The 26,652-nt window shown below is 46.5% G+C and overlaps 1 protein-coding gene across 2 annotated transcripts in view; it reads right to left on the reverse strand.

Annotated features, from left to right (window-relative positions):
* The window catches only part of BAZ1B (bromodomain adjacent to zinc finger domain 1B), an 84,531-nt gene extending 62,184 nt beyond the window's left edge, over window positions 1–22,347 (reverse strand). Inside the window, exons 1-3 of one of the 2 annotated variants that reach the window (XM_023218693.1) lie at window positions 21,879–22,187; window positions 9,953–10,069; window positions 7,560–7,704 (exon numbers count right to left, since the gene is read on the reverse strand). In XM_023218693.1, the coding sequence (XP_023074461.1) occupies window positions 7,560–7,704; window positions 9,953–10,069; window positions 21,879–21,985 (369 nt within the window). In that variant the 5' untranslated portion in view covers window positions 21,986–22,187. Of the gene's footprint in view, window positions 1–7,559; window positions 7,705–9,952; window positions 10,070–21,878 lie in introns of both variants that reach the window. The other variant, XM_023218692.2, reaches the window with a different exon arrangement.
* Between the last annotated feature and the right edge of the window lie 4,305 nt (window positions 22,348–26,652).

Genomic DNA, 26,652 nt, shown 5'->3' on the forward strand with positions numbered 1-26,652 from the left:
TATTTGTAGTTCTGAGTATGTTGCCATTCAATAAAGATTTGAGTGTTGACTCCTTGCCAGTCCCTGCATGCTAGGAGTTGGGTATACTGAGGGGAACAAGACAGACAGGATCTCTGCTGTCATGGGACTTTCTGTCTGGTAGGATAGACAGGTATTTTAAAAACTGTCACACAAATGTAGAATTATACGTTTTGAAAAGTCCAGGCCGGGCACAGTGGCTCATGCCTGTAATCCTAGCACTTTGGGAGGCTGAGGTGGGTGAGTCACCTGAAGTCAGGAGTTTGAGACCAGTCTGGCCAACATGGTGAAACTCTGTCTCTATTAAAAATACAAAAATTAGCCGGGCATGGTGGCAGGCACCTGTAATCCCAGCTATTCAGGAGGCTGAGGCAGGAAAATCACTTGAACCCGGGAGGCGGAGGTTGCAGTGAGCTATCACACCACTGCACTCCAGCCTGGGCAACAAGAGCAAAACTCTGCCTCAAAAACAAAAACAAAAACAAAACAAAAAAAACAGAGTTCAAACCAGTTTTGCAAAGTAAGCCTTATGATAAATCAAAAACCAAAAACAACAGAGTTCAAACCATGACCTAACCTTTGAGGACCTATACAAGATCTAGCCCTTGGCTACCTGATACTACCATTAACACCATCCTCCCTCCTTACATAGTCTAGCCACATTGATTTTTCTCTGTTCTTCTAGTACAATGGTTTTCCCGGTACAATACAGGGGTAATTCTGTCATCCCTCTTTTCCTTTCCCCAAGACATATGGCAATGTCTGATTTTCACAACTCGGGTGCTACTGGCATCTAGAGGGTAGAGGCCAGGTATGCTGCTAAATACCCTACAATGCACAGGACAGCACCCACTAGAATCTCTGTCCTAAAGTCTGTAATGCTAACATTGAGAAACCCCGTTCCTGACCATCAAGTTCCCTTTTGCCTAAGGGCCTTCACACACCCTGTTCTCTCTCCCTGAAATATTCAATGCCCCCTTCTCCCATGGATATATCCTACTCAACCTATAGGTGTCACTTTAAATGTTGCCTCCTCAGAGGAGTAGGACAACACCAATTCTGATTCCCCTGATTATAAACTTCAATAAATACCCTGTGCTTTTCTTTCATAAGTCTCATCACCAATTTGTTTTTTTTTGTTTTTGTTTTTGTTTTTTTTGAGACGTAGTCTCGCTCTGTCGCCCAGGCTGGAGGGCAGTGGTGCGATCTTGGCGTACTACAACCTCCACCTCCTGGGTTCAAGCGATTCTCTTGCCTCAGCCTCCCAAGTAGCTGGGACTACAGGCACGTGCCCCCATGCCTGGCTAATTTTTGTATGTTCAGTAGAGACGGCGTTTCACTATGTTGGCCAAGCTGGTCTCGAACTCCTGACCTCGTGATCTGTCTGCCTCAGCCTCCCAAAGTGCTTGGATTACAGGTGTGAATCACCACACCTGGCCTCATCACCAATGCTAAACACCCCAAAACAACTGTTGATTTTGGTCACCATGGTTTTTCCAGCACCCAAAATATGCTCTCTACATAGCAGGTCATCAATAAATACCTCTATATGGCGCTTGAGACAATGTATGTGGCACCCTTCCAATGTCCATCATATCTACTTCTTATTTTTTATCACACTTAAGAGTGCAAAACGTTTTTATAAATAATGAACACCTGTGTACCCACCATACAGGTTAAAGTACTTAACATTAATAATGGCCAGGCCCAGTGGCTCACACCTGTAATCCCAACACTTTGGGAGGCCAAAGCAGGAGGATCGCTTGAGCTCACGAGTTCGAGATCAGTCTTGGCAAGTTGGTGAAACCCTGTCTCTACAAAAAATACAAAAATTAGCCAGTGCCTTTGGACTGTAGGATGAGGGAGTAAAAAAAATACAATTAGCCAGGCACTGTAGCTACAGTCCCAGCTACTTGGGAGATTGAGGTGGGAGGATGGCTTGAGCCTGCGAAGTGGAGGTTGTAGTGAGCCAAGGTTGCGCCTCTGCACTCCAGCCTAGGTGACAGAGCCAGACCCTGTCTCAAAAAAGAAAAGAATATTAACAGTACCTCAGAATCTCCCAGTAAGCCTACGCTCAGGTAGAAACAACCCTCTCCTCTCCTCCTGACAGTGGTAACAAACATTCTGAGTTAGTTAGTTTTGCCTGCTTTGAGACTTCTATAAATGTAATCATACTGTATTCTTCTGTGACTTCTTTCAAGTTCACATTTTTTCTGCTATATTCTGTGGCTTAACGATTTGTTTATCCATTCAACTACTGATGGCTACTTGGGTTATCTCCTCATCGGACTACTATGAACAATTCTACTAATATACTTACACAAATCTCCTGCGGCAAAATTGAGGGTAAATACTCAAGAAAAAATCCTTAGTCAAAGGGTGTAATATATAATATCCAATTGTTTTCAGCAATGCCAAGTGCTTACCAAAATAGATGTGCTATTTACACTATGAGCAATTCCACATTCCTGTCAAAACTTGGCAGTGAGTTTTTTTTCTTTATTAATCTGATGTGTATACATTATCTCACTATGGTTTCGATTAGATTTCCTGCATTATTGATAAGTTTAAACATATTTTCATGTTTATGGACATACATAGCTCCTTAGTATCTCTTCCTTTTCCTCAAACATTTTTTTTTTGAGACAGGGTCTTGCTATGTTGCCCAGGCTGCAGTACAGTGGTGTAATCATAGTTCACTGTAGCCTTGAACTCCTGGGTTCAAGCAATCCTCCTGCTTCAGTCTTCTAAGTAGCTGGGACTACAAACATGCACTACCACACACAGTCAATTCTTATTTTTTGTAGAAACGGGGTCTCCCTAGCCCAGGCTCGTCTCAAACTCCTAGCTTCAAGCCATCCTTCTCCCTCAGCCTCCCAAAGTACTGGGATTACAGGCAGGAGCCACTGGGTTCAGCCCATCTTCCCTCAAACATTTCTTCTTTCACCTTGCAGATGTGTACAAAATATTTTCGTTTTGCCATGTCAAATCCATTTCCATCCTTCTCTACCTGTCTCTATGCTTAAATAGGCTGACCTTTACAGCCTCCACCAAAACTCCCATTGCCCGCTAGATTCTGGTGAGTTCAGTTCATAGGGAGCATCAGCAGAAAACCAGGAGATGGAAGTAAAGCATCGTTGGGGTGTTTTATTCCCAAATGCCTCCCTAGGAGGTTGGTTACAGTTACAGTTTTCTCTCACTACCCCCCGAAGTACACTTCAACAACAGCAGCTATTCTTTTCTAGTTCCTGTACCCACTCCCTCCCTCTGCTTCCTTGGGGTTTAGAAATGATAAAGTCTCCCCCAACTGCTGATAGGTATGAGGTACTTAACCCTTCCTTGTTAAGTTTTCCTTAACCCTGATCAGACTGCTGTGCTGCTGTGTGCTGTCAACAGCCCCCTTTATTAAGCTCAATTCAATTACATTTGAGTATACTATCTGTTTCCTGCCAGGACACTGACTGATATAAAGTATGTGATTAGAACCCACAATGGTCAGCCACAGTGATTCATGAATTTACGTAATCTCAGTATTTTGCGAGGCCAAGGTGGGAGGATCACGTAAGCTCATGAGTCTGAGACCAGCCTGGCCAACATGGCGAGGCCCCGTTTCTCTATAAAAAATAAAAAACTGCGGCCAGGCGCGGTGGCTCAAGCCTGTAATCCCAGCACTTTGGGAGGCCGAGACGGGCGGATCACAAGGTCAGGAGATCGAGACCATCCTGGCTAACACAGTGAAACCCCGTCTCTACTAAAAATACAAAAAACTAGCCGGGTGAGGTGGCGGGCGCCTGTAGTCCCAGCTACTCGGGAGGCTGAGGCAGGAGAATGGCGTGAACCCGGGAGGCGGAGCTTGCAGTGAGCTGAGATCCGGCCACTGCACTCCCGCCTGGGTGACAGAGCGAGACTCCGTCTCAAAAAAAATAAATAAATAAAAATAAAAAAAAATTTAAAAAAAAAAAAAAACTGGCCAGGTGCGGTGGCTCACGCCTGTAATCCCAGCACTTTGGGAGGCAGAGGCAGGCGGATCATGAGGTCAGGAGATCGAGACTATCCTGCTCGCTAACACGGTGAAACCCTGTCTCTACTAAAAATACAAAAAATTAGCTGGGTGTGGTGGTAGGCACCTGTAGTCCCAGTTACTTGGGAGGCTCAGGCACAAGAAAGGTGTGAACCCGGGAGGTGGAGCTTGCAGTGAGCCGAGATGGTGCCACTGCACTCCAGCCTGGGAGACAGCTAGACTCAATCTCAAAAAAAAAAAAAAAAGCCTTAGCTAGGCATGGTTGTGAGTGCCTACAGTCCCAGCTACTCGGGAGGCTAAGGTGGGAGGATTGCTTGAGCCCGGGAGGCTGAGGCTGCAGTGAGCTACGACCACACCACTGCACTCCAGCCTGGAAGACAGAGCAAGACCCTGTCTCGATAAAAAACAAACAAATAAACAAAAACCCTACTAGTACTGCCAGACATGACAAATAAAAAAGAACTAGCTAGGAGATAGAAAGGAGTCAGAGGAGTAAATTACTGAAGCAAAGAAAGAACAAGAACTTTGAAACCATAGAGACAGGTGTGAATCTTGGCCCCATCATGTACTGGTTATTGTAGCACAAACTGCTGCTGAGCTAGCTACCAAGTTATTCCCTCCCTTTTCTCTCTTGCCAGCCTGTCTCTTTTGAGACTTAAATACAAAGGAAGATACTCTCTCAGCCCCCGCTGCAGCTCTGGGTGGTTATATAAGCCAAGGTCTAGCCAATAACATGTAAAGATAAAGGGTGGAGCTTTCTATTTTATGCTTCAAGAAAGACTTTTCCAGATACACTTCTGGAAAGATTTTCTTAGACTGCTTTGATAAGTATTCCCTCACTCTGAACACAGTCACATTTTATCACAACCAAGGGACAACAAAGCTAAGGACCAGAACTCAACACACTGAGAAGAACAGAACAGAAAGACAGAGAAAGTCTAGGTCCTTGATAATAGTATTCAGCCTCTATGCCAAACTTGGAACTATCTAAGACTTACTACGTGAGATAATCACGTCCTCCTTGTTTAAGCCAGTACTACTAAAAGTGTTATACCTCATGTGACAGCATCACTACCACCCTGCAGATTGTTAGAACTTAAAAATGTTAGGTCTATCCTAGACCTTCTGAACCCTCAAGGAATGGGCCGAAGAACAGTTCAAGCAGTTCTCCCACCTCAGCCTCCCGAGTAGCTGGGATTACAGGCATGCACTACCACACCCAGATAATTTTCGTATTTTTTGGAGAGATAGGGTATCCCCATGCTGGCCAGGCTGGTCACAAACTCCTGACCTCAGGTGATCTGCCCACCTTGGTCTCCCAAAGTGCTAGGACTACAGGCCTGAGCCACCATGCCCAGCCAAGGACGCATTTTCAGTAGCTAAGTGTTACACCAAAGTCTGAGAACTACAGGCCACTACTACAATTTCACTACATAACGGCTGAGTGCACTCATAACTGATACATATCAATCTCGACATGCCATTTAAATGTATAAGGCTGCCTACCACCTCAAGATTTCTGTGCAAATTCTGCAAGACATTATGTAAAGCAATTAGCCCAGTGTCAAGTACATACAGATAGATATTTAACAACTGTTTAGTTGTTTCTCCTGAATCTTACTTTCAGCTGTTAAAAGATACACAGGGATTGCTTTGGTGTTAGGTATCACTTTTGTAATAGTTACCCTTTAGTTATTTTGGCTGGATAATTAAAAAATAAATTTAAGGCCGGGCGTGGTGGCTCACGCCTGTAATCCCAGCACTTTGGGAGGCCGAGACGGGTGGTTCACAAGGTCTGGAGATGGAGACCATCCTGGCTAACACAGTGAAACCCCATCTCTACTAAAAATACAAAAAAATTAGCCAGGTGTGGTGGTGGGCACCTGTAGTCCCAGCTACTCGGGAGGCTGAGGCAGGAGAATGGCATGAACCTGGGAGGCGGAGCTAGCAATGGGCCGAGACCGTGCCACTGCACTCCAGCCTGGGCAACAGAGCAAGACTCCGTCTCAAAAAAAAAGGTAGAAAAAGTCCAACTCTCATTACAGCAAGGACTTGGGATTACACGTCTGAGGTCGGGCGCGGTGGCTCACTCCTGTAATCCCAACTCTGGGAGGCCGAAGCCTGAGGTCGGGAGTTCAAGACCAGCCTGACCAACGTGGAGAGATGCCGTCTCTACTAAAAATGAAAAATTAGCAGGGCATGGTGGCGGGCGCCTGTAATCCCAGCTACTCGGGAGGCTGAGGCAGGAGAATCACTTGAAACAGGGAGGCAAAGGTTGCAATGAGCTGAGACCACGCCATTGCACTCCAGCATGGACAAGAACGAAACTCCATCTCAGAAAAAAAAAAAAAAAATCTTAAAAGTCTTTTAAACATAGTAAGAATTATGTGCTCACTTTGCCAGCACATATAATGAAACTGGAATAATATGGACAAGACTAGCATGGCCACTGCATGGGCCAGGTACAGTGGCTCAAGCCTATGATCCCAGCACTTTGGGAGGCCAAGGTAAGAGGATAGATTAGGAGTTAGAGACCAGTCGGAGCATCATGGTGAAATCCTGTCTCTACAAAATACACAAAAAATTATTCGGGCATGGTGGCACACACCTGTGGTCCCGGCTATGTGGAGGGTGACATGAGAGGATCGCTTGAGCCTGAGAGGTGGAGGCTGCAATGAGCCAAGATCGCGAAACTGCACTATTCCAGCAAGTCCAGTAAGACTTACAGAGTCCAGTAATACTCTATCTCCAAAAAATAAAAAAAAGAAAAATCAAAACCCAAAAGGCAAAATAACAGAATTATCAAAAAAGGATGAAAAAGACACAGCAAGGATAGACTAGTACAACAAAGTGTTCCAATTATTACAATACTAAAACATTCTTGGTGATGAATGTGGTTCTAAAATTTGGTTCAAGGCCAAGAATGATGGCACATGCCTGCAGTCCCAGCTACTCAGAAGGCTAAGGTGGGCGGATGGCGTAAGCCAATGAGTCCAAGGCTATATACAGCAAGCTATGACTGCACCACTGCACTCTAGACTGTGTGACAGAACGAAACCCTGTCTCTAAACAAACAAATAAAAATAAAATTTATTCCTTATAATACTTGATAGGAGGCCAAGGTGGATGGATCATCTGAAGTCAGGAGTTCAAGACCAGCCTGGCCAACATGGTGAAACCCTGTCTCTACCAAAAACATAAAAAAATTAGATGGGCGTGGTGGTGCACAGCTGTAGTCCCAGCTACTCAGAAGGTTTAGGTGGGAGAATCACTTTAACATGGGAGAATGAGGTTGCAGTGAGCCAAGATTGTGCACTGCACTCTACCCTTGGAGACAGAGTGAGACTCCATCTCAAAAAAACAAAAACAAACACACAAGTATTAACATCAAGTATTAATACTTGATATTAAATATAATACTACATATAACAGTTTTACACACGTAGAAATGTGTTCTGTAACCTAGGCCAACAGCTCTAATTCTGACGGCAAGTCCAATCAGAAATGAACAGGCACTCACCTCGAAGTCACACTCTTCTCCCACAGCATATTTGGTCATGATCTCCAACCAAGCAGTATCTACCAACTTCTCTAAAGAGGCTGTGTTATGGTGAACCATTTCCAGAACAAGCTTCTCATACCAGGCAGGAAACTCCTCCTTCAAGCTAAATAAATGTAATTAGTTATTATGAAAACACAAAAACTTACCCAGAGATTTAATTCAAGTCAATTCAAACATTTCTTTCTTTCTTTTCCAAACATTTCTCACTCTGTCACCCAGGCTGGAGTGCAGTGGCACAATCGTAGCTCACTAGCCTCCACCTCCTGCGCTCAATCCTCCTAACCTCAGCCTCTCAGGTAGCTGGGACCACAGGCATGCACCACTGCACCTAACCTCTTTTAAGACTTAACTTTTGGCCAGGTGTGGTGGCTCACACCTGTAATCCCAGCATTATGGGAGGCCAAGGCAGGCAGATCACCTGAGGTCATGAGTTCAAGGCCAGCCTGGTCAACATGGCAAAACCCTGTCTCTACTCAAAATACAAGAATTAGCCAGGCGTGGTAGCACATGTCTGTAATCCCAGCTACTTGGGAGGCTAAGGCAGGAGAATCACTTGAACATGGGAGGTGGAGGCTGCAGTGAGCCAAGATCAGGCCACTGGACTCCAGCCTGGGCAACAGAGCAAGACTCCATCTCAAAAAAAAAAAAAAAAGACACAACATTTTACAAGTTTTAGGTTCACAGCAAAACAACACTGCTTTAGCAAATATACACAAGGCACTGGGGAATACAAAGATTTAAAAAATCATGCAGTTTGCTGGACATGGTGGGTTCTAGCACTTTGGAAGGCAGAGGTGGGAGGACTGCTTGAGCCCAGGAGTTTGAGACCAGCCTGGCCAACAGAGTGAGACCCTGCCTCTATAAAAAACTAAAATAATTAGCTGGGTGAGGTGGCATGCACCTACAGTCCCAGTTACATTAAGAGGCTGAGTGAGGCAAGAGGATGGCTTGATCCCACGAGCTATGATCATGCCACTGCACTCCAGCCTGGGCAAGAGCGAAACTGTGCCTCTAAAAACAAAAGGAAACCAGGAAGCATTAACACGCTGGAAACATGACTTGAACACCAGAGCTGTTGCAAAAGGACAGCAATGATTTAATGCTTTTCACTTATTAAATTAGCAAAAAAAAAAAAAAAATTAATTATCATACCCGGCTGGGCATAGTGGCTCACACCTGTAATCCCAGCACTTTGGTAGGCTGAGGTGAGCAGGTCACTTGAGGTTAGGAGTTCGAGATCAGCCTGGCTAACATGGCGAAACCCCATCTCTACTAAAAATAGAAAAATTAGCCAGGTGTGGTGGTGAGCGTCTGTAGATCCAGCTACTCGGGAGGCTGAGGCACGAGAATCGCTTGAACCCAGGAGGTAGAGGTTGCAGCGGGTCGAAATCGTCCCCTGCACTCCAGTCTGGGCAACAGAGCGAAACTCCATCCCAAAAATAAAAATAAGAATAAGGCCGGGCGCGGTGGCTCACGCCTGCAATCCCAGCACTTTGGGAGGCAGAAGCAGGCGGATCACAAGGTCAGGAGATAGAGACCACCATGGCTAACATAGTGAAACCCTGTCTCTACTAAAAATACAAAAAAAAAAAAAAAATTAGCCAGGCGTGGTGGCAGGTGCCTGTAGTGCCAGCTACTCAGGAGGCTGAGGCAGGAGAATGGCGTGAACCCAGGAGACGGAGCCTGCAGTTGAGTCGAGATCGCACCACTGAACTCCAGGCTGGGCGACAGAGGCAGACACTGTCTCAAAAACTAAATAAATAAATAACACCGGGGCGGTGGCTCAGGACTGTAATCCCAGCACTTTGGGAGGCCAAGGCAGACGGATCACAAGGTCAGGAGATTGAGACCATCCTGGCTAACATGGTGAAACCCTGTCTCTACTAAAAATACAAAAAATTAGCCAGGCATGGTGGTGGGCACCTGTAGTCCCAACTACTCGGGAGGCTGAGGCAGGGGAATCACTTGAACCCAGGAGGCAGAGCTTGCAGTGAGCCGAGATCATGCCACTGCACTCCAGCCTGGATGAAAGCGATACTCCGTCTCAAAAAAAAGAAAAGAAAAAAAGAAACCACATTACCAGAGTACTTGCAAGGTGAAAGCATGGAGCAGGAACACTCAAAGGCCTGGTAAATAAACAAGTGCACATATAACTAAATAAATATTCCACATTGCTACTGGCAAAATGCCACTATGCAAAGGAACCCAGAAACCCATACAGTATACCAATGTAATACAGTCCAATTTGTGCCCCATAAACTTAAATACACATACTGCTTTAGGATTAATATTCCCTCTTTTCCTAACAATGTGAAAAGATGGTGGCAAAGGGCGATACTTCTATTACTTACAGCTCAGCAACTTCCTGTTCTTCCTCCCAGGCTTCCTTGTGTGTTAGCTGACTGCTTCCAGTACTCTTGCACGTCCAAATGCGCTCACTGTACCTTTCCAAGCGGGCTTCGTACTCTCTGCAGGCAGCAGTTCAGGAAAACAATATGCAGCCAACAAACATAACTAACCCATACCCGTAAGATACTTATATATAGAAAAAAATCTATAGTATCCTTTTTAAAATGTGTAGCATGAGAGGATAAAAATGGAATTGGGGTCTTTAAGCTGAATCAGGGCCCAAAGCAAAATGACTAAGACTGAAGTATGATGAGAATAGATTGTCATGGGCTGGGCGCCTGCATGGGATTTACAGACTGGGATGATCACGCCTCTAATCTCAGCATTTTGAGAGGCCAAGGCGAGACAATCACTTGAGACCAGGAGTTCAAGACCAGCCGGGGAGACCTCGTCTCTACAAAAAATAAAAATAATAAATAATAAAAACGGTTGCTCACGTTTTACAAAAAAAACTAGTATTTTAGTACAAATGTAATTTCCTCAATTCACCAAAGTTTCATTACACAAGACTTAAGATGTACTAAAAACTCATAAGAAAAAGTAAAGGTAAATTAAAATACAAGTCAAAAAATAACAATACAAAAATAAAAATACAAGTAAAACTTTTAGAAAACTCAGATAGTCAGCAAGTTTAAGAGTCAGTCCACTGCCGGGCGACCTGTAATCCCAGCACTTTGGGAGTCCAAGGCAGGCAGATCACCTGAGATCAGAAGTTCGAGACCAGCCTGACCAACATGGAGAAACCCCGTCTCCACTAAAAATCAAAAAAAAAAAAAAAATTAGCCGGGCTTGGTGGCACATACCTGTAATCCCAGCTACTCGGGAGGCTGAGGCAGGAGAATCGCTTGAACCCGGGAGGCGGAGGTTGGAGTGAGCCGAGATGGTGCCACTGCACTCCAGCCTGGGCAACAAGAGCAAAACCCCATCCCAAAAAAAAAAAAAAAAGAAAAAAAAAGAAAATCAGTACATTGCACTTCCATTTAAAAAAAAAAGTAATCGGTCTACAGTAAAATGAGATGACTAGGCCACAGTCTCACAGGCAGTTTGGAATAACCTTGAGCATATGTTAAATGATCCATTTACCCACAGCCCTCCAGTTCACCTTGGAAACATGTTACTTCTTAGGGTTTACAAGCTTGTCCAATCTACAGCCCAGGACGGCTTTCAATACAGCCCAACACAAGTTCGTAAAGTTTCTTACAACATTATGAGTTTTTGGCCGGGCGCGGTAGCTCACACCTGAAATCCTAGCACTCTGGGAGGCTGAGGCGGGCAGATCACAAGGTGAGGAGATAGAGACCATCCTGGCTAACACAGTGAAACCCCGCCTCTACTAAAAATAAAAATAAAAAAATTAGCTGGGTGTGGTGGCAGGCACCTGTAGTCCCAACTACTCAGGAGGCTGAGGCACGAGAATGGCCTGAACCTGGAAGGCGGAGCCTGCAGTGAGCTGAAATCACGCCACTGCACTCCAGCCTGGGCAACAGATCGAGACTCCATCTTGGGGGAAAAAAAATTATGAGATTTTGTGATTTTTTTTTTTAACTGATCAACTATTGTTAGTGTAAGTGTATTTTATGTGTGGCCCGAGACAATTCTTATTTCAATGTGGTCAAAAGATTGGATACCCCTGGTTTAAAAAATAAATTTCATAAAATACTTAGAAGTATTCCAAAAAGGACTTTTGATAGAATATTTATCCAGTCTCTGTGATGTCTCCAATAATATTTAGATTCAGATCATTTACTAGCCACTTAGACGGTCTTCATGAGGGAGATGAGGGAAAGAAAACATCAAGTTGGTAGAGTAAATATGGCAACTTTCCACACAAAACCAACTGGAATTCACCATCAGCCAGCCACTTTCAAATTCAAATGGCAAGTAACTAATTTACTTTTATGCACAGCAACAGATGCTATGTAAGAAAATCAACTGACATAAGTTAGCAAACAATACCTGTATATTCCAAAAGACACATTTTATAGTGGTTGAAATAAAAGTATTTAAACAGCTTCCTCTACAATACTACCTAACAACTAAACAAATATTCTAATTTTTGTTTTTAGAGACAAGGCTGGCCGGGATCTCCTGAGCTCAAGAGATCCTCCAGCCTTAGCCTCCTGAATAGCTGGGATTACAGACTCATACTGCAACACCCAGTTCATTGTTATCTATTTATGTATTTATTTTTGACACAGGGTCTCACTCTGTCTCCCAGGCTGAAGTGCAGTGGCAGAACCATGGCTCACTGTAGCCTTGACTTCCTGGGGTCAAGCAATTCCGGGCCTCAGCCTCCTGAGTAGCTAGGACTACAGGTGCACACCACCATGCCCAGCTACGTTTTTTATCTCTTGCAGAGTCAGGGTCTCACCACATTGCCCAGGTTGGTCTTGAACTCCTGGGCTCAAAAAGTCCTCCTGCCTCAATCTCCCAAAGTGCTGGGATTACAGGTGTGACCACAGCCAGCCGCATGTTTAATAAATATAGATGCTTGGTTTTCCAAGGTTATGATCAACAAAAACGCAAACAAGAACAAACCCACAGGTAATCCAAAATAGTAACATTATCCAATAGTAAAAGCACCTTTGCTCATTGTGGATATTTCCCCAGATCTGCTAAAATTGAGTAATAAATCCATTTTCCTTAGCAGGGGTGGTGCTAAAATATAAGTGATTAAACAAAATATATAGTATATTTGAGTAAAAACCTGAGTCAGGCTTCCATACACAGCTATGTAAATCCAATCACTGAAAAATTTTAAAACCTATACCTAGAAAAGAGCAACAGAATGGCTTCCATAGGACATTATCCCACAATGGATTTGTCTTATTTTTGTCTGCTGCACTAGGGGAGTGGAAGGGATGGGTAGTAAAACAAGGACAGAGGAGGAATCAGCAAGTGGACGTATTTAAGCTTTCAAAAAGCTTGATAAAATTCTAACACATTATTTAGCCATACTTAAGAAGCTCCAGCAGGCACAGTGGCTCACGCATGCAATCCCAGCACTTGGGAGAACAAAGTTGGGGAATCCCTTGAGTCCAGGGGTTCAAACCAGCCTGAACATAGCAAGACTATCTTTACAAAAAACTATTAAAAGGAAAAAAAAAAAAAAAAAACTCACTGTGTCATCAGTGAGAATGTAAGAGAAACACATTAACAAATATGTCTTAAAGAGAGAACAGTAAGTTTTTATTATTACGGGTTGAGGATCCCTTATCCAAAATCCTTAGAAACAGGAGTATTTTGGATTTCGAATTTCTTTCAGATTTTGAAGTATCTGCATTATACTTAACGAGTTCAGTATCCCAAATACAAAAATCCAAAATGCTCCAATGAGCACTTCCTTTGAGGATCATGTTGGGGCTCAAAAACTTTCAGATTTTAGGCCGGGCACGGTGGCTCACGCCTGTAATTCCAGCACTCTGGGAGGCCGAGGCGGACAGATCACGAGGTCAGGAGATCGAGACCATCCTGACTAATACAGTGAAACCCCACCTCTACTAAAAATACAAAAAATCAGCCGGGCATGGTGGCGGGTGCCTGTAGTCCCAGCTACTGAGGAGGCTGAGGCAGGAGAATGGTGTGAACCCAGCAGGCAGAGCCTGCAGTGAGCCCAGATCACACCACTGTACTCCAGCCTAGGTGACAGGGCGAGACTCTGTCTCAAAAAAAAAAAAATCTTTCAGATTTTGGAGCTTTTCTGATTTATGGATTTGGGATGCTCAACCTAGAGTTGTTACTTTAAAAAGTAGGGGCCAAAAAAAACAAAACAAATTAGGGGCAGGCCAGACACAGTGGCTCACGCCTATAATCCTGGCACTTTGGGAGGCCAAGGCGGGAGGATCACCTGAGGTCAGGAGGTCTAGACCATCCTGGCCAACATGGTGAAATCCCATCTCTACTAAAAATACAAAAAATTAGCCAGGCGTGGTGGTGTACGCCTGTAATCCCAGCTACTCGGGAGACTGACACAGGAGAACTGCTTGAACCTGGGGGACGGAGGTTGCATGGGCTGAGATCATACCATTGCACTGCAGCGTGGGCAACAAGAATGAAACTCAGTCTCAAAAAAAAAAAAAAAAAGAGTGGCCGGGCATGGTGGCAGTTTATGAGGCCCAGGCAGGAGCATCGCTCATGCCCAGGAGTTCGAGAGCAGCCTGGGCAATACAGCAAAACCCCATCCCTACCAAAAAAAAAAAAAGTTAGCTAAATGCAGTAACACAGGCCTGCAGTTCCAGCTACTCAGGGATCTGAGGTGGGAGGATCACTTGAGCCCAGGAAGTGGAGGTTGCAGTGAGCAGAGATGGTGCCACTGCACTCCAGCCTGAGCAACAGAGGGAGACTGTCTAAAAAAAGATTAGGCCGGGCATGGTGGATCACGCCTGTCATCCCAGCACTTTGGGAGGCTGAACTGGGTGGATCACGAGGTCAGGAGTTCAAGACCAGTCTGGCCAAGATGGTGAAACCCTGTCTCTAAGAAAAATACAAAAACTAGCCAGGCAGGGTGGCGGGCACCTATAATCCCAGCTACTTGGGAGGCTGAGGCAGAGAACTGCCTGAATGAGGAAGGTGGAGGTTGCAGTGAGCCAAGATCACATCAACGTACTCCAGCCCAGATGACAGAGCGAGAATCTGTCTCAAAAAAAAAAACCTTCAAACTCACACAATCACGAACTCATCACACCTTCTCTGCCAAGAATATACAGTCCTCTATTATTCCTGTAAATTCTAATCATACTTTAGATCTCAAAAATAACTTTTCCCAGAAAACATTCCTTGAACCTTCAAATATGATAGATTGTGTTCGTTTCTTTCCATAAGAGATTTTTACATCTCCACCCACTGCCGTGTGGCATGTCTACAAGGTCCCTGAAGAGGAATGTACCTCCCCTCTCCATTAACATCAAGCTTGACCATGTGACTTGTTTCAACCAACACATGTGAGCAGATGTAATATATGTCACTTCCAGGACGAGGCTTAAAGTCATGTCTTCTGGCTTTTTCTCTATGCCACTAGAAAGGCATGTCACACACAGGGTTTGCCCCTCCAGCCTTCTTTTTTTTTTTTTTTGAGGTAGGGTCTTGCTCTGTCACCCAAGCTGGAGTGCAATGGCACCATCTCGCTTCACTGCAACCTTTGCTTCCTGGACTCAAGTGATCCTCCCATCTCAGCCACCCAAGTAATTGGGACCACAGGCAACCGTCACCATGTCCAGCTAATTTTTCTATTTTTTGTAGAGACGGGGTTTCATTCACTGTTGTCCAGGCTGATCTCAAATTCCTGGGCTCAAGCAATTCACCTGCCTCGGACTCCCAAAGTGCTGGGATTACTGGCATGAGCCACCATACCAGGTGTCAGCCTTGGTCTTAAAATGAGAAAAATGTGGCAGGGTGCGGTGGCTCACACCTGTAATCCCAGCACTTTGGGAGGCAGAGGTCGGCAGATCACTTGGGGCCAGGAGTTCAAGACCAGCCTGACCAACAAGGTGAAACCCCATCTCTACTTAAAATACACAAAAAAGTAGCCAGGTGTGGTGGCACGTGCCTGTAGTCCCAGCTACTCGGGGGGCTTAGGCAGAAGAATCACTTGAACCCGGGAGGTGGAGGTTGTCTTGAGCCGAGATCGCACCACTGTACTCCAGCCTGGGATACAGAGCGAGACTCCACTCAAAAACAAAGAGAAAAATGTGGTTTTCCTTATTATTATTTATTTATGTTTTTGGAGATGGTGGTCTCACTACATTGCCTTGGCTGGTCTCAAGCTTCTGGGTTTAAGGAATTCTCCAGCTTTGACCTCCTGAGTAGCTGGGACTACAGGCACATACCACCACATCCAGCTGTTTTTAATTTTTTCCCACCATTTTTTTCTTTCTTTAATATGAGAGTACTACAAATTTTTTTTTTTTTTTTTTGAGACGGAGTCTCGCTCTGTCGCCCAGGCTGGAGTGCAGTGGCTGGATCTCAGCTCACTGCAAGCTCCGCCTCCCGGGTTTACGCCATTCTGCTGCCTCAGCCTCCCCAAGTAGCTGGGACTACAGGCGCCCGCCACCGCGCCTGGCTAGTTTTTTTTGTATTTTTTAGTAGAGACGGGGTTTCACCACATTAGCCAGGATGGTCTCGATCTCCTGACTTCGTGATCCACCCATCTCGGCCTCCCAAAGTGCTGGGATTACAGGCTTGAGCCACCGCGCCCAGCAGAGAGTACTACAAAATTTTAAATTATGTATGGCTTATATTTTTGTTGGCCAGCACTGAAACCCAAGCTATACATTTCAGAAAATGTCCTCTGACAGTATTAACTCAAAATTAATTGACTAGTCAAATTATAAAAATCTGGGGCCGGGCACGGTGGCTCACATCTGTAAACCCAGCACTTCGGGAGGCCAAAGCAGGTGGATCACTGAGGTCAGGAATTCGAGACCAGCCTAGCCAATATGGTGAAACCCTGATTCTACTAAAAATACAAAAATCAGCCAGGCATGGTGGCAGGCGCCTGTTATCCTAGCTACTTGGGAGGCTGAGGTAGGAGAATCGCTTGAAGCTGGGCGGCGGAGGTTGCAGTGAGTCAAGATCACACCATTGCACTCCAGTCTGGGCGACAGAATGAGACTGTCTCAAAAAAAGAAAAAATCTGAAACGGAAACTCCTACAACCCCTAACAATGGCTATTTTAAGTTTGTGTAACTGTTCTGGTAATCACTTTAACTTATATTAAGAGAAAACAAGGCCGGGCACGGTGGCTCAAGCCTGTAATCCCAGCACTTTGGGAGGCTGAGGCGGGAGGATCACTTGAGGTCAGAAATCCAAGACTAGCCTGGGCAACTTTGCAAGACCCCGTCTCTATAAAACGTACAAAAATTAGACAAGCGTGGTGGTGGTGCGCACCTATGGTTATAGCTACTCAGCAGGCTGAGTGGGACGAATCACTTGAGCCTGGGGAGTTGGAGGCTACAGGAAGCCATGATCACACATCACTGCACTCCAGCCTGGACAATAGAGTGAGAACCTGTCTCAATAAATAAATAAATAAATAAATAAATAAATAAATAAATAAATAAATAAGGGAAAGCAAGAAGAAAAAAGAAAATGAAAAGGCAAAAAGGCCCATTAGTAGGATATTGAGTCAGCTGCCTCTAAATCCTATTTCAGATTTTAGGTTACCAAAATGTCACTCATTCTCAAACAACCTCTCAGAGCAAATGCCAATTGAGGTTTTTATGTTCCAGCAACGGCTGCACATATAATTGTAGACAAAATGTCAAAGCAATTCTCCAAAGGTTGTGTAAGCTATAAAAGATAAGATATTTTCAAATCCTAGACTATCTCATTATGCATCTACTTTGCCATCAGCTACCTCCTTATCACAATATGCTCCTGCTTTGTTCTCTTCAGTCTTGCAGGGATTGTTTCTTTCAATGAAGTACTTGATATCCTGAAAGGAAGTGGCCCAGGAAAGTACAGAGTTAAAAAAGCATTAACTGTAACCTAAGAGTTCTAAGTTAGAAGATGGTAAATAGTGAGCCAACTCAAGATTTGCTTTTTACCTGATTTTCTCTCTTTGGACCAGACTGTCTTTAAGTTAAAAACAAGTCGAACATGGCATAATGTGTTAAAGAATGTATAAAAATCAACATAAGAGCTCAGTATTCCAAATGTCCAGTAAAACTCTGAAAACTACAACTTAACTCCATCTACAGCTACTCAACTCTTAATACATGCGGCTCTAAGGCAGGCGCAGTAGTGTGTGCCTGTAGTCCCAGCTACTCTGGAGGCTGAGGCAGGAGGATCTCCAGTCCACTTCAAGGCTTCCATGTGCTACCATCTCCTTTGTGAACAACCGCTGCACTCCAGCCTGGGCAAAATAGCGATTCCGTCTCTTAAAACAAAAGGCTGGGCATGGTGGCTCACGCCTGTAATCCCAGCACTTTGGGAGGCTGAGGCGGGTGGATCACGAGGTCAGGAGATCAAGACCATCCTGGCTAACATGGTGAAACTCCGTCTCTACTAAAAATACAAAAAATTAGCTGGGCGTGGTGGCGGGCGCCTGTAGTCCCAGCTACTCGGGAGGCTAAGGCAGGAGAATGGCGTGAACCTGGGAGGTGGATCTTGCAGTGAGCCGAGATCGTGCCACTGCACTCCAGTCTGGGAGACACAGCGAGACTCCATCTCAAAAAAAAAAAAAAAAAAGGCCGGGCGCGGTGGCTCAAGCCTGTAATCCCAGCACTTTGGGAGGCCGAGATGGGCGGATCACAAGGTCAGGAGATCGAGACCATCCTGGCTAACCCGGTGAAACCCCGTCTCTACTAAAAAATACACAAAAAACTAGCCGGGCACGGTGGCGGGCGCCTGTAGTCCCAGCTACTCAGGAGGCTGAGGCAGGAGAATGGCGTAAACCCGGGAGGCGGAGCTTGCAGTGAGCTGAGATCCGGCCACTGCACTCCAGCCTGGGCGACAGAGCGAGACTCCGTCTCAAAAAAAAAAAAAAAAAAAAACATGCTCTAGTCACACTTGTATAGAGCCAGATTAACAGTATGAATAAGCCCCTCACCATCATACTCTCAATAAATTCTCATATAATGATGCTACAAAGGTCGTGAACTAGTTGATGCTAAGCTTTAGAAACTATGACAGTTGAAGCAACACAACAAAAATACTCATCTACAACAGGCTGCTTGTAGCTCCAATTCCTGCCTAAAACCTATCTTGACTTAAATACAGCGTCACATCAAGAACTGATTCTGATAAAGGTAATGTTTTCCAAGATCTAGTGTCCTGCCTGTGAGACTAACCTAGGAAGTAACATACCATACAAAGCTACAATACAATCAACATAATCACTAATATAAAACACCTAGTCATTAAATGTGTGCATTACTCACAACTTCCACTAAGTTTAATGAAGATTTACAATACACTCCAAGAACATACCAACACACAGCTTTAAGTCAGTAAAATATCACACAAATTTCTGTGATACATGCAATCAAAAAGCAGGTATGGTATTAAAAGAAAATTAAAATATCAAGTCCCATTAAAAACATAATTATAAATATAAATTGAGAACTGGGAATACTACTTCAAAGGCAGCTGTTACCCAATCACATATTTGTTCTTCTCTATGAAACCACTAATAGCCTAATAAAGAAATATGCCAATCTGCCAACCATACAGTACAATTGTTCAAAACCATCCTCAAAGTGCTTCCACTTGCAGAAATTCCCAAAAGAGCAATTCCCCCCCCCAAAAAATATAATATGCTTTAAGACTTCTTTTGTTAAAACAGTTCTAAATGCTGTTATGGGAAATTAAAAAATGAAGAATGTTTATTAAATACATACCACTTAAAATGTTTCCGGTTTCAGTTTTCAATTGTTACCATCAAAACTCTTCATATATAATTTCAATTTCATTCATTCAATAGTATGAAAAAGCCTGCGTTGCGTTGCCAGTCCTAAATTAACTCCCTACAGCCATTTTTTACAGAGCTCAGTACCTGAAATATACTTAGAACTTGTCTCTTCTCCATGGCATGTTTCTTATACCAGACCTGAGAAATTATCATCTGATAGTGTGTGAGCATCCATCAACGGCTCAAAACATTAACGACATGTGAAAAGGGTATGTTGGGCTGGGCGCGGTGGCTCAAGCCTGTAATCCCAGCACTTTGGGAGGCCGAGACGGGCGGATCACGAGGTCAGGAGATCGAGACCATCCTGGCTAACACGGTGAAACCCCGTCTCTACTAAAAAATACAAAAAAAACTAGCCAGGCGAGGTGGCGGGCGCCTGTAGTCCCAACTACTCGGGAGGCTGAGGCAGGAGAATGGCGTAAACCCGGGAGGCGGAGCTTGCAGTGAGCCGAGATCCGGCCACTCCAGCCTGGGCGACAGAGCGAGACTCTGTCTCAAAAAAAAAAAAAAAAAAAAAAGAAAAGGGTATGTTGGATTCTCACAAGCTGCTACTCCACTGACGTTTCAAATGTATTAAAAAGTAGGGTACCGGTTGGGCGCGGTGGCTCACACCTGCAATCCCAGCACTTTGGGAGGCTGAGGCGGGTGGATCACCTGAGGTTAGGAGTTTGAGACCAGCCTGGCCAAAATAGTAAAACCCCATCTCCACTAAAAATACAAAAAATTAGCCAGGCGTGGTGGCTGGCGCCTGTAATCCCAGCTATTCAGGAGGCTGAGGCAGGAGAATCACTTGACCCCGGGAGGCGGAGATTGCAGTGAGCCCAGATCGTGCCACAGCACTCCTGTCTGAGTTAACAACAGCGAAACTGTCTCAAAAAGAAAAAAAAAAGGTGGGGTACCTTTAGATAATGCAGTATTTGGTAGAGCTAGAGGAACTTCTCCAAAGCATTCCAAGTCTTCACAGTACAGGAAAAAACCAGATTACCACCCCTCCACCCACTTTAATGTGCTTTACCTTATACCACAATGACAAAAAAGTGAGGTAATATTTAAATCAATTGAAAGTGAAGGACTAACATTCCACCTTCTTCTGTTGATTGACTTATAGGGTTGAGATAGGAAAAGCGGTGGATTCTACTCCTCTTTTATCATTTGACCTTCAACAAGTCAACCTCCACACTCTCGACTAACTCGGACCCGACCACCTCCAAGATCCAAGATCCACTTCAGCTCCAAGATGCTACAGCTCAATTTCTCCAAAAGCCTTCTTCCAGCATGGACTCATTTTCCAGGTCCCTTTGTGTGCATACTCCCCACAAAGGGACACTCACAAATTGCACTCCAGCAAGAATGAGATTATCCTCTAAAGTACTGCGTTAAAGTGAGGATCAGGGAGAAATGAAATAACTCTCAGACACTTCCTTCTATACAGAAGCAAGCAAGAAACTGAGAAATCAAGTCCTTCCGAACAGATAGGGCTGAGAAAACTCATAACACATTAGCCTTAACTCTTAAAGCTTCCAGTCACCAAAGAAATGCTTGATTCCGAAATCGTTTTCTTTTTTACAGATAAGTCTCAAAAACGATTCTTCTGGCACCCATAAAAAAAGCAAATAAAAGCTGCATAACTTTTCACTAAAAGATAATGCTTATGCAAGAAATTTCAGTCATGACGAGAGGATGCTTCCTTAGTAAAACATTCAATTTCATGTTCCTAAAATACAACATAAAAACTTCACGTTTTTGCTTTCTTTTTAACTTTTAACAAATACCAATCTCCTTCTAAACCTTCAAATTTTCAAACCTGTGTCTGCCCAGGGAAGGCAGGCATCAGCTCCTCCAGAGGCAGTTTTCTTCCCTCCCTTTCCACTAAGTGGGAAATCTCATTTCCAGTTTTCTGCCCCAGGGTCCTGTCAGTTCATCCCTGGCCTAAAGTCCCCTAGGGAGAAGAAAAAAACGCCAAGTATCCCCGCAGAGATCGAGGAAAGACGCAGTTGAGACTTGCACACGCCGCATCACGAGGCCGCGCAAGTACTATTTCAAAACTTAAGCTGCAGATTTCATTTAAATTAAAAAAAAAAATTGTAAAAAGAAAAGGAGAAAACCTAGCTCCCTCTCCCCACTCCTCCTCCTCACTCCCGGGTCCTCAAGGCCTAAAGCCAACCCGGGGGCGGTAAAGGGGATGGGGGGGTGCGCTCCTCGCCGGCGAAGCCCCGGGAAAAAGTGCGGGGCCCCGGGGGCGGCCGAAGCGGGCCCTCCCCCCTCCAGGGCCGGTGCGCGCCCCCCGCCGGATCCCCGGGAAGGATTGGCAGGCGCAGGCTGAGACTCGGCGTCCAGGCCCGCGAGCGGCCGGGGCGCGCTGACAGCTGCCCAGGGCGGGGGATGCGCGGCTGGCCCGCTCCTGCGAGTCCCAGGCCCTACCCCGGCCCGGCGCGGCCCGCGCGGCTGGAAAAGGATACTCCCGGGTGCGGAAGGCCTCCTGAGTGTGCGGGATGGTGAAGAGCGGCTCCTCTCCGGGCAGCGGCTTCACCAGCGGGAAGGGTTTGCGGCCCAGGAGCGGCGCCATCGCGACGGCGGCGGTGGGGACTGGCAGCAGCTGGGGCCGGCCCCGCGGCGCAGCACTAGGCCCCGCGGCCCGGAGCGAGCGCCAGGCGCCCGGGGGTGGGGTGGGGGAGGGGAGGGGTGAGAGGGCGGCGCGAACTCCGGCTCCCTCACCGCCGGCGCGGCCGCGCGACAGCCATGGAGCGGAACGCCACAGCGGAGAGCTCCCGCGCACACTGCCGCGCCTCCCAGCAGCTCCCCGCCGACCTCCACCTCGGGTCCTGGCGGCCGGCAGTCGCGACTCCTCCTCAGCGGCACCGGAGGAAATTATTGAAAAATGGCGGGAGATTCCCCTCCTCCCCCCAGCCCGGCCAACGCACACACTAACTTGCTCCCCCGTGGCGCCGGTGGCGAGTGCTCCAATAGGCGGAGAGCTGGTCAGCGCTCACAGCCTATTGGCTCGGAGGAGCTGCCGCTCCGCGCCTGGGTCCCGCCCCCCTGCCCCTGTCGCGTAGTTGGGTTGCAGCGCACTAGAGGGCAGTCTGAAGAGGTGAAAGGTCACGTTATGTAAGCGCCCGTGATAGGCATGCGGGCCTCCGACACCGGAGTTAAAAGTGGGGGACAGCGGGGGACGGAGAGGCTGAGAACTCAAAGAGGTCACGCCGGAGAAGCCCCTCGCATATACAGATACTGCGCCATCTGTCACCGACGGCGACACCGACATCCGGGCACCACTGTCCGTGTGGTGCGCCGGAGGGGGAGGGGGAGCGCGCGGCCAGGGGCTTTGTCTTTCCTTTTGGGCTCCGCCCCCTTCTTAAAGGCGCCGCGCTCGGCCACGCCCGAGGATGCGCGGGTGGGGCTGGACTGCAGGGAGGGGTTGGCGGGAAGTGGCCCCGGGAGTCTCCCCTGGCAAAGGTTCTGCGGAATGACAACTTGGGCGCCAGCTTTGCTCACCCCAAAGTTAACTTCTGGGCGAGAGTGTGGTTGAGATCTGGGTAGAAGTATACTGCTTGTTTCTAGGGGCTTGCTGGAAAGTAGAATGTAGAAGCTTCTTTGGAGAAATACATTAAAAGACGTACCTAGTTTTTTGGATTTTTTGAGACGGAGTGTCACTCTGTCGCCCAGGCTGGAGCGCAATGGCGCGATCTCGGCTCACCGCAGCCTCTGCCTCCCGGGTTCAAGAGATTCTCCTGCCTCAGCCTCCCGAGTAGCTGGGATTACCAGCATGCGCCACCGCACCCGGGACAATTTTGTATTTTTAGTAGAGACTGGGCTTCTCCATGTTGGTCAGGCTGGTCTCAAACTCCCGACCTCAGGTGATCCGACCGACTCCGCCTCCCAAGATGATTTTTTTTTTTTGAGATGAAGTTTCACTCTTGTTGCCCAGGCTGGAGTGCAATGGTGCAATCTCAGCTGACTGCAACCTCTCCCTTACGGATTGAAGCTATTCTTTTACCTCGGCCTCCCGAATAGCTGGGACTACAGGCGCGTGCCACCACACCCGGCTAATTTTTTGTATTTAGTAGAGTCGGGGTTTCACCATGTTGGTCAGGCTGATCTCGAACTCATCTCAGGTGATCCACCGGCCTTGGCCTCCCAGAGTGTTGGGATTACAGTCGTGAGCCACCGCGCCCGCCCAGAACTGTGATTCTGGCCTTTTTTTTTTCCGGCAATCTCTGTGTCTTATTTTTCTACTCCCATGATACTCGGCACCCGACTCGGAACATTGTAGGTGCTAGTGAATACTATTTGAATGAATTGGATCTACTTTTATTTTTTATGTTTTTGTAGAGACAGGGTCTCACTTTGTTGCCCAGACTGGTCTCGAACACTTGGCCTCAAGCAATTCTACCGCCTCGGCCTCCCAACGTGCTGGGATTACAGGCATGAGCCGCCGCGCCCAGCCCAGATGTACCTATTACAGATACATCCTGGCTGGGCACGGTGGCTCACGCCTAATTCCAGCACGTTGGGAGGCCGAGGAGGGCGGATCACGAGGTCAGGAGATTGAGACCATCCTAGCTAACACAATGAAACCCCGTTTCCACTAAAAATACAAAAAATCAGCAGGGCGTGGTGGCGGGCGCCTGTAGTCCCAGCTACTCAGGAGGCTGAGGCAAGAGAATGGCTGAACCCGGGAGGCGGAGCTTGCAGTGAGCGGAGATTGTGACACTGCACTCCAGCCTGGGCGGTAGAGCGAGAGACTGTGAATCAAAAAAAAAAAAAAAAGTACATCTGGCCCGGGCGGTGGCTCACGCCTTTACAATCTCAGCATTTGGGAGGCCGAGGCGGGCAGATCACCTAAGGTCGAGAGTTTGAGACCAGCCTGACCAACATGGAGAAACCCCGTCTCTACTAAAAATACAAAATTAGCCGGGCATGGTGGCGCATGCCTGTAATCCCAGCTACTCAGCTGGCTGAGGCAGGAGAATCGCTTGAACCCGGGAGGCGGAGGTTGCGATGAGCCGAGATTGTGCTGTTGCGCTCCAGCCTGGGCAACAAGAGGGAAACTCCGTCTCAAAAATAATAATAATCACAGTTCAATACAATGTGCAGAATAAGAAAAAAGCATTAACTGTGTCTTGAGGAGGGGAGCATTTCAGTTGCTTCTCCAGACAGACAACACCCACTTCCAGAATCTGATTGGCTTTCCAGTACAACCAAAAACACACTCATTAAGTTATCTCCCTGTTAAACTATCTCCCTTAGTTTAAAGAACTTCACTGGCCCCAGTCTGTACCTTCCCAGCCTGTCCTTCAACGGAACTGGACTGCAAGGTGTCCCTAAATGGAGCCTCCTAATGCCAGACCTGTATCTCCTTTTCTTCTCACCTCAAGGATATCCTAATCCCCACTAGGAGGTCTAGGTCAAAAGCTACCTCTGAAGTTTCCTCTGATCACCTAGCAGAAAAGAGAGCTCCTTTTCCTTCAGCTTTTCTCCCAAGAACCATAGGAGGAGCCTTCCCAGAGCACATGGCATATGAGTTAACTGCAAAAAGCAAAGAGTTCTCTAGACAGAGGAAGGAGGGAGGAGGCCGGGCACAGTAGCTCATGCCTGGATCCCAGCACTTTGGGAGGCCGAGGCGGGCGGATCACGAGGTCAGTAGATCGAGACCATCCTGGCTAACATGATGAAACCCCGTCTCTACTAAAAATACAAAACATTAGCCAGGCATGGTGGCGGGGACCTGTAATCCCTGCTACTCTGGAGGCTGAGGCAGGAGAATGGTGTGAACCCAGGAGGCGGAGCTTGCAGTGAGCTGAGATCTCGCCACTGCACTCCAGCCTGGGTGACAGAACGAGACTCTGTCTCAAAAAAAAAAAGAAAAGAAAAGAAAGGAGGGACAAACATTCTAGACAGAACAGCAGAGTGAACGCTAGAAGTTCAAAATCGTGTACCCAAAATGTGAGGATTTGAGGCAGAATGTATCAGATAAGAACGGTGAAGAAGTGACCATCCTGATCCAGTCTGTAATAACTGAATTGGAGTGACTATTTAGAAGCGAATTACAGGGCTGGGCATGGTGGCTCACACTTGTAATCTGAGCACTTTGGGAGGCTGAGGAGAGAGGATACCTTGTGGCCAGGAGTTTGAGACGAGTCTGGGAAACATGGTAAAACCCTGTCTCTACTAAAAATACAAAAATTAGCTGGGCATGGTGGTGCATGCCTGTAATCCCAGCTACTTGGGAGGCTGAGGCAGGAGTATCGCTTGAACCCAGGAAGCAGAGGTTGCAGTGAGCCAAGATGGTGCCACTGCACTCCAGCCTGGGCAACAAAGTGAAATTCCATCTTAAAAAAAAAAAGAAACGAAAACAATCTTATATTTCAGAACAGCATCTCACTTTACACATGTGAACTGAGCGCCGTCAACATTTCAGTGCTTGGGTCTGCTGTGGGCTAGAATCCATTCCTGGCATTGGTGAAGATGGGATCTGAGATGGGAAAATCGGCAACGGGCTTGGTTTCGGCCACGTGAACTCCGGGTACCCTGGAGAGCCATCCAGAACACAGCCGGAAATTCTGAGGGAGGAAGTGGGAGCTGGAGGTGGGGCTTGGTGATCACAGCACAGAAACTTGAGCTTCAGGAACCATATGGAGTTTATGAAGAGGCCCCAGATAAAGAACAGTGCTCACCTCGGGGAGATGAATTTATGTGTTTTGCGTTTTGCCTCGTTTTGAGACAACATCTTGTACTGTCACCCAGGCTAGAGTCAGTGCAGTGGGGGGATCATAGCTCACTGCAACCTCGACCTCCTGGACTCAAGATCCTCCCACCTCAACCTCCAGAGTACCTGGGACTACAGGCACCCACCACCACGTCCAGCTAAGTATTTTCTTTTTTGTAGAGATGGTGATGGGGATGGGGTCTCACTGTGTTGTCCAGGCTGGCCTCGAGCCCCTGGCCTCAAGGTTTCCTCCCTCTAGGCATGAGCCACTGCACCAGGCCTGGAATTACAATTTTTTTTCTTTTTTTTCACCCCTCCTTTTTCACTGGAATTATAATTGATGTGATTTTCTTATTTATATTTTTCTATATTTTATGATTATGTTTTTATAATGACTACATATTAGTTTGTTTTTGAGACAGGGTCTCACTCTGTTGCCCAGGCTGGAGTGCAGTTGCACAATCTCAACTCGCTGCAACCTCCGCCTCCTGGGCTCAAGTGATCCTCCCACCTCAGCCTCCCAA

The sequence above is a fragment of the Piliocolobus tephrosceles genome, chromosome 8 (genome assembly GCF_002776525.5).
Source record: "Piliocolobus tephrosceles isolate RC106 chromosome 8, ASM277652v3, whole genome shotgun sequence".
In the NCBI taxonomy this organism is placed as follows: domain Eukaryota; kingdom Metazoa; phylum Chordata; class Mammalia; order Primates; family Cercopithecidae; genus Piliocolobus; species Piliocolobus tephrosceles.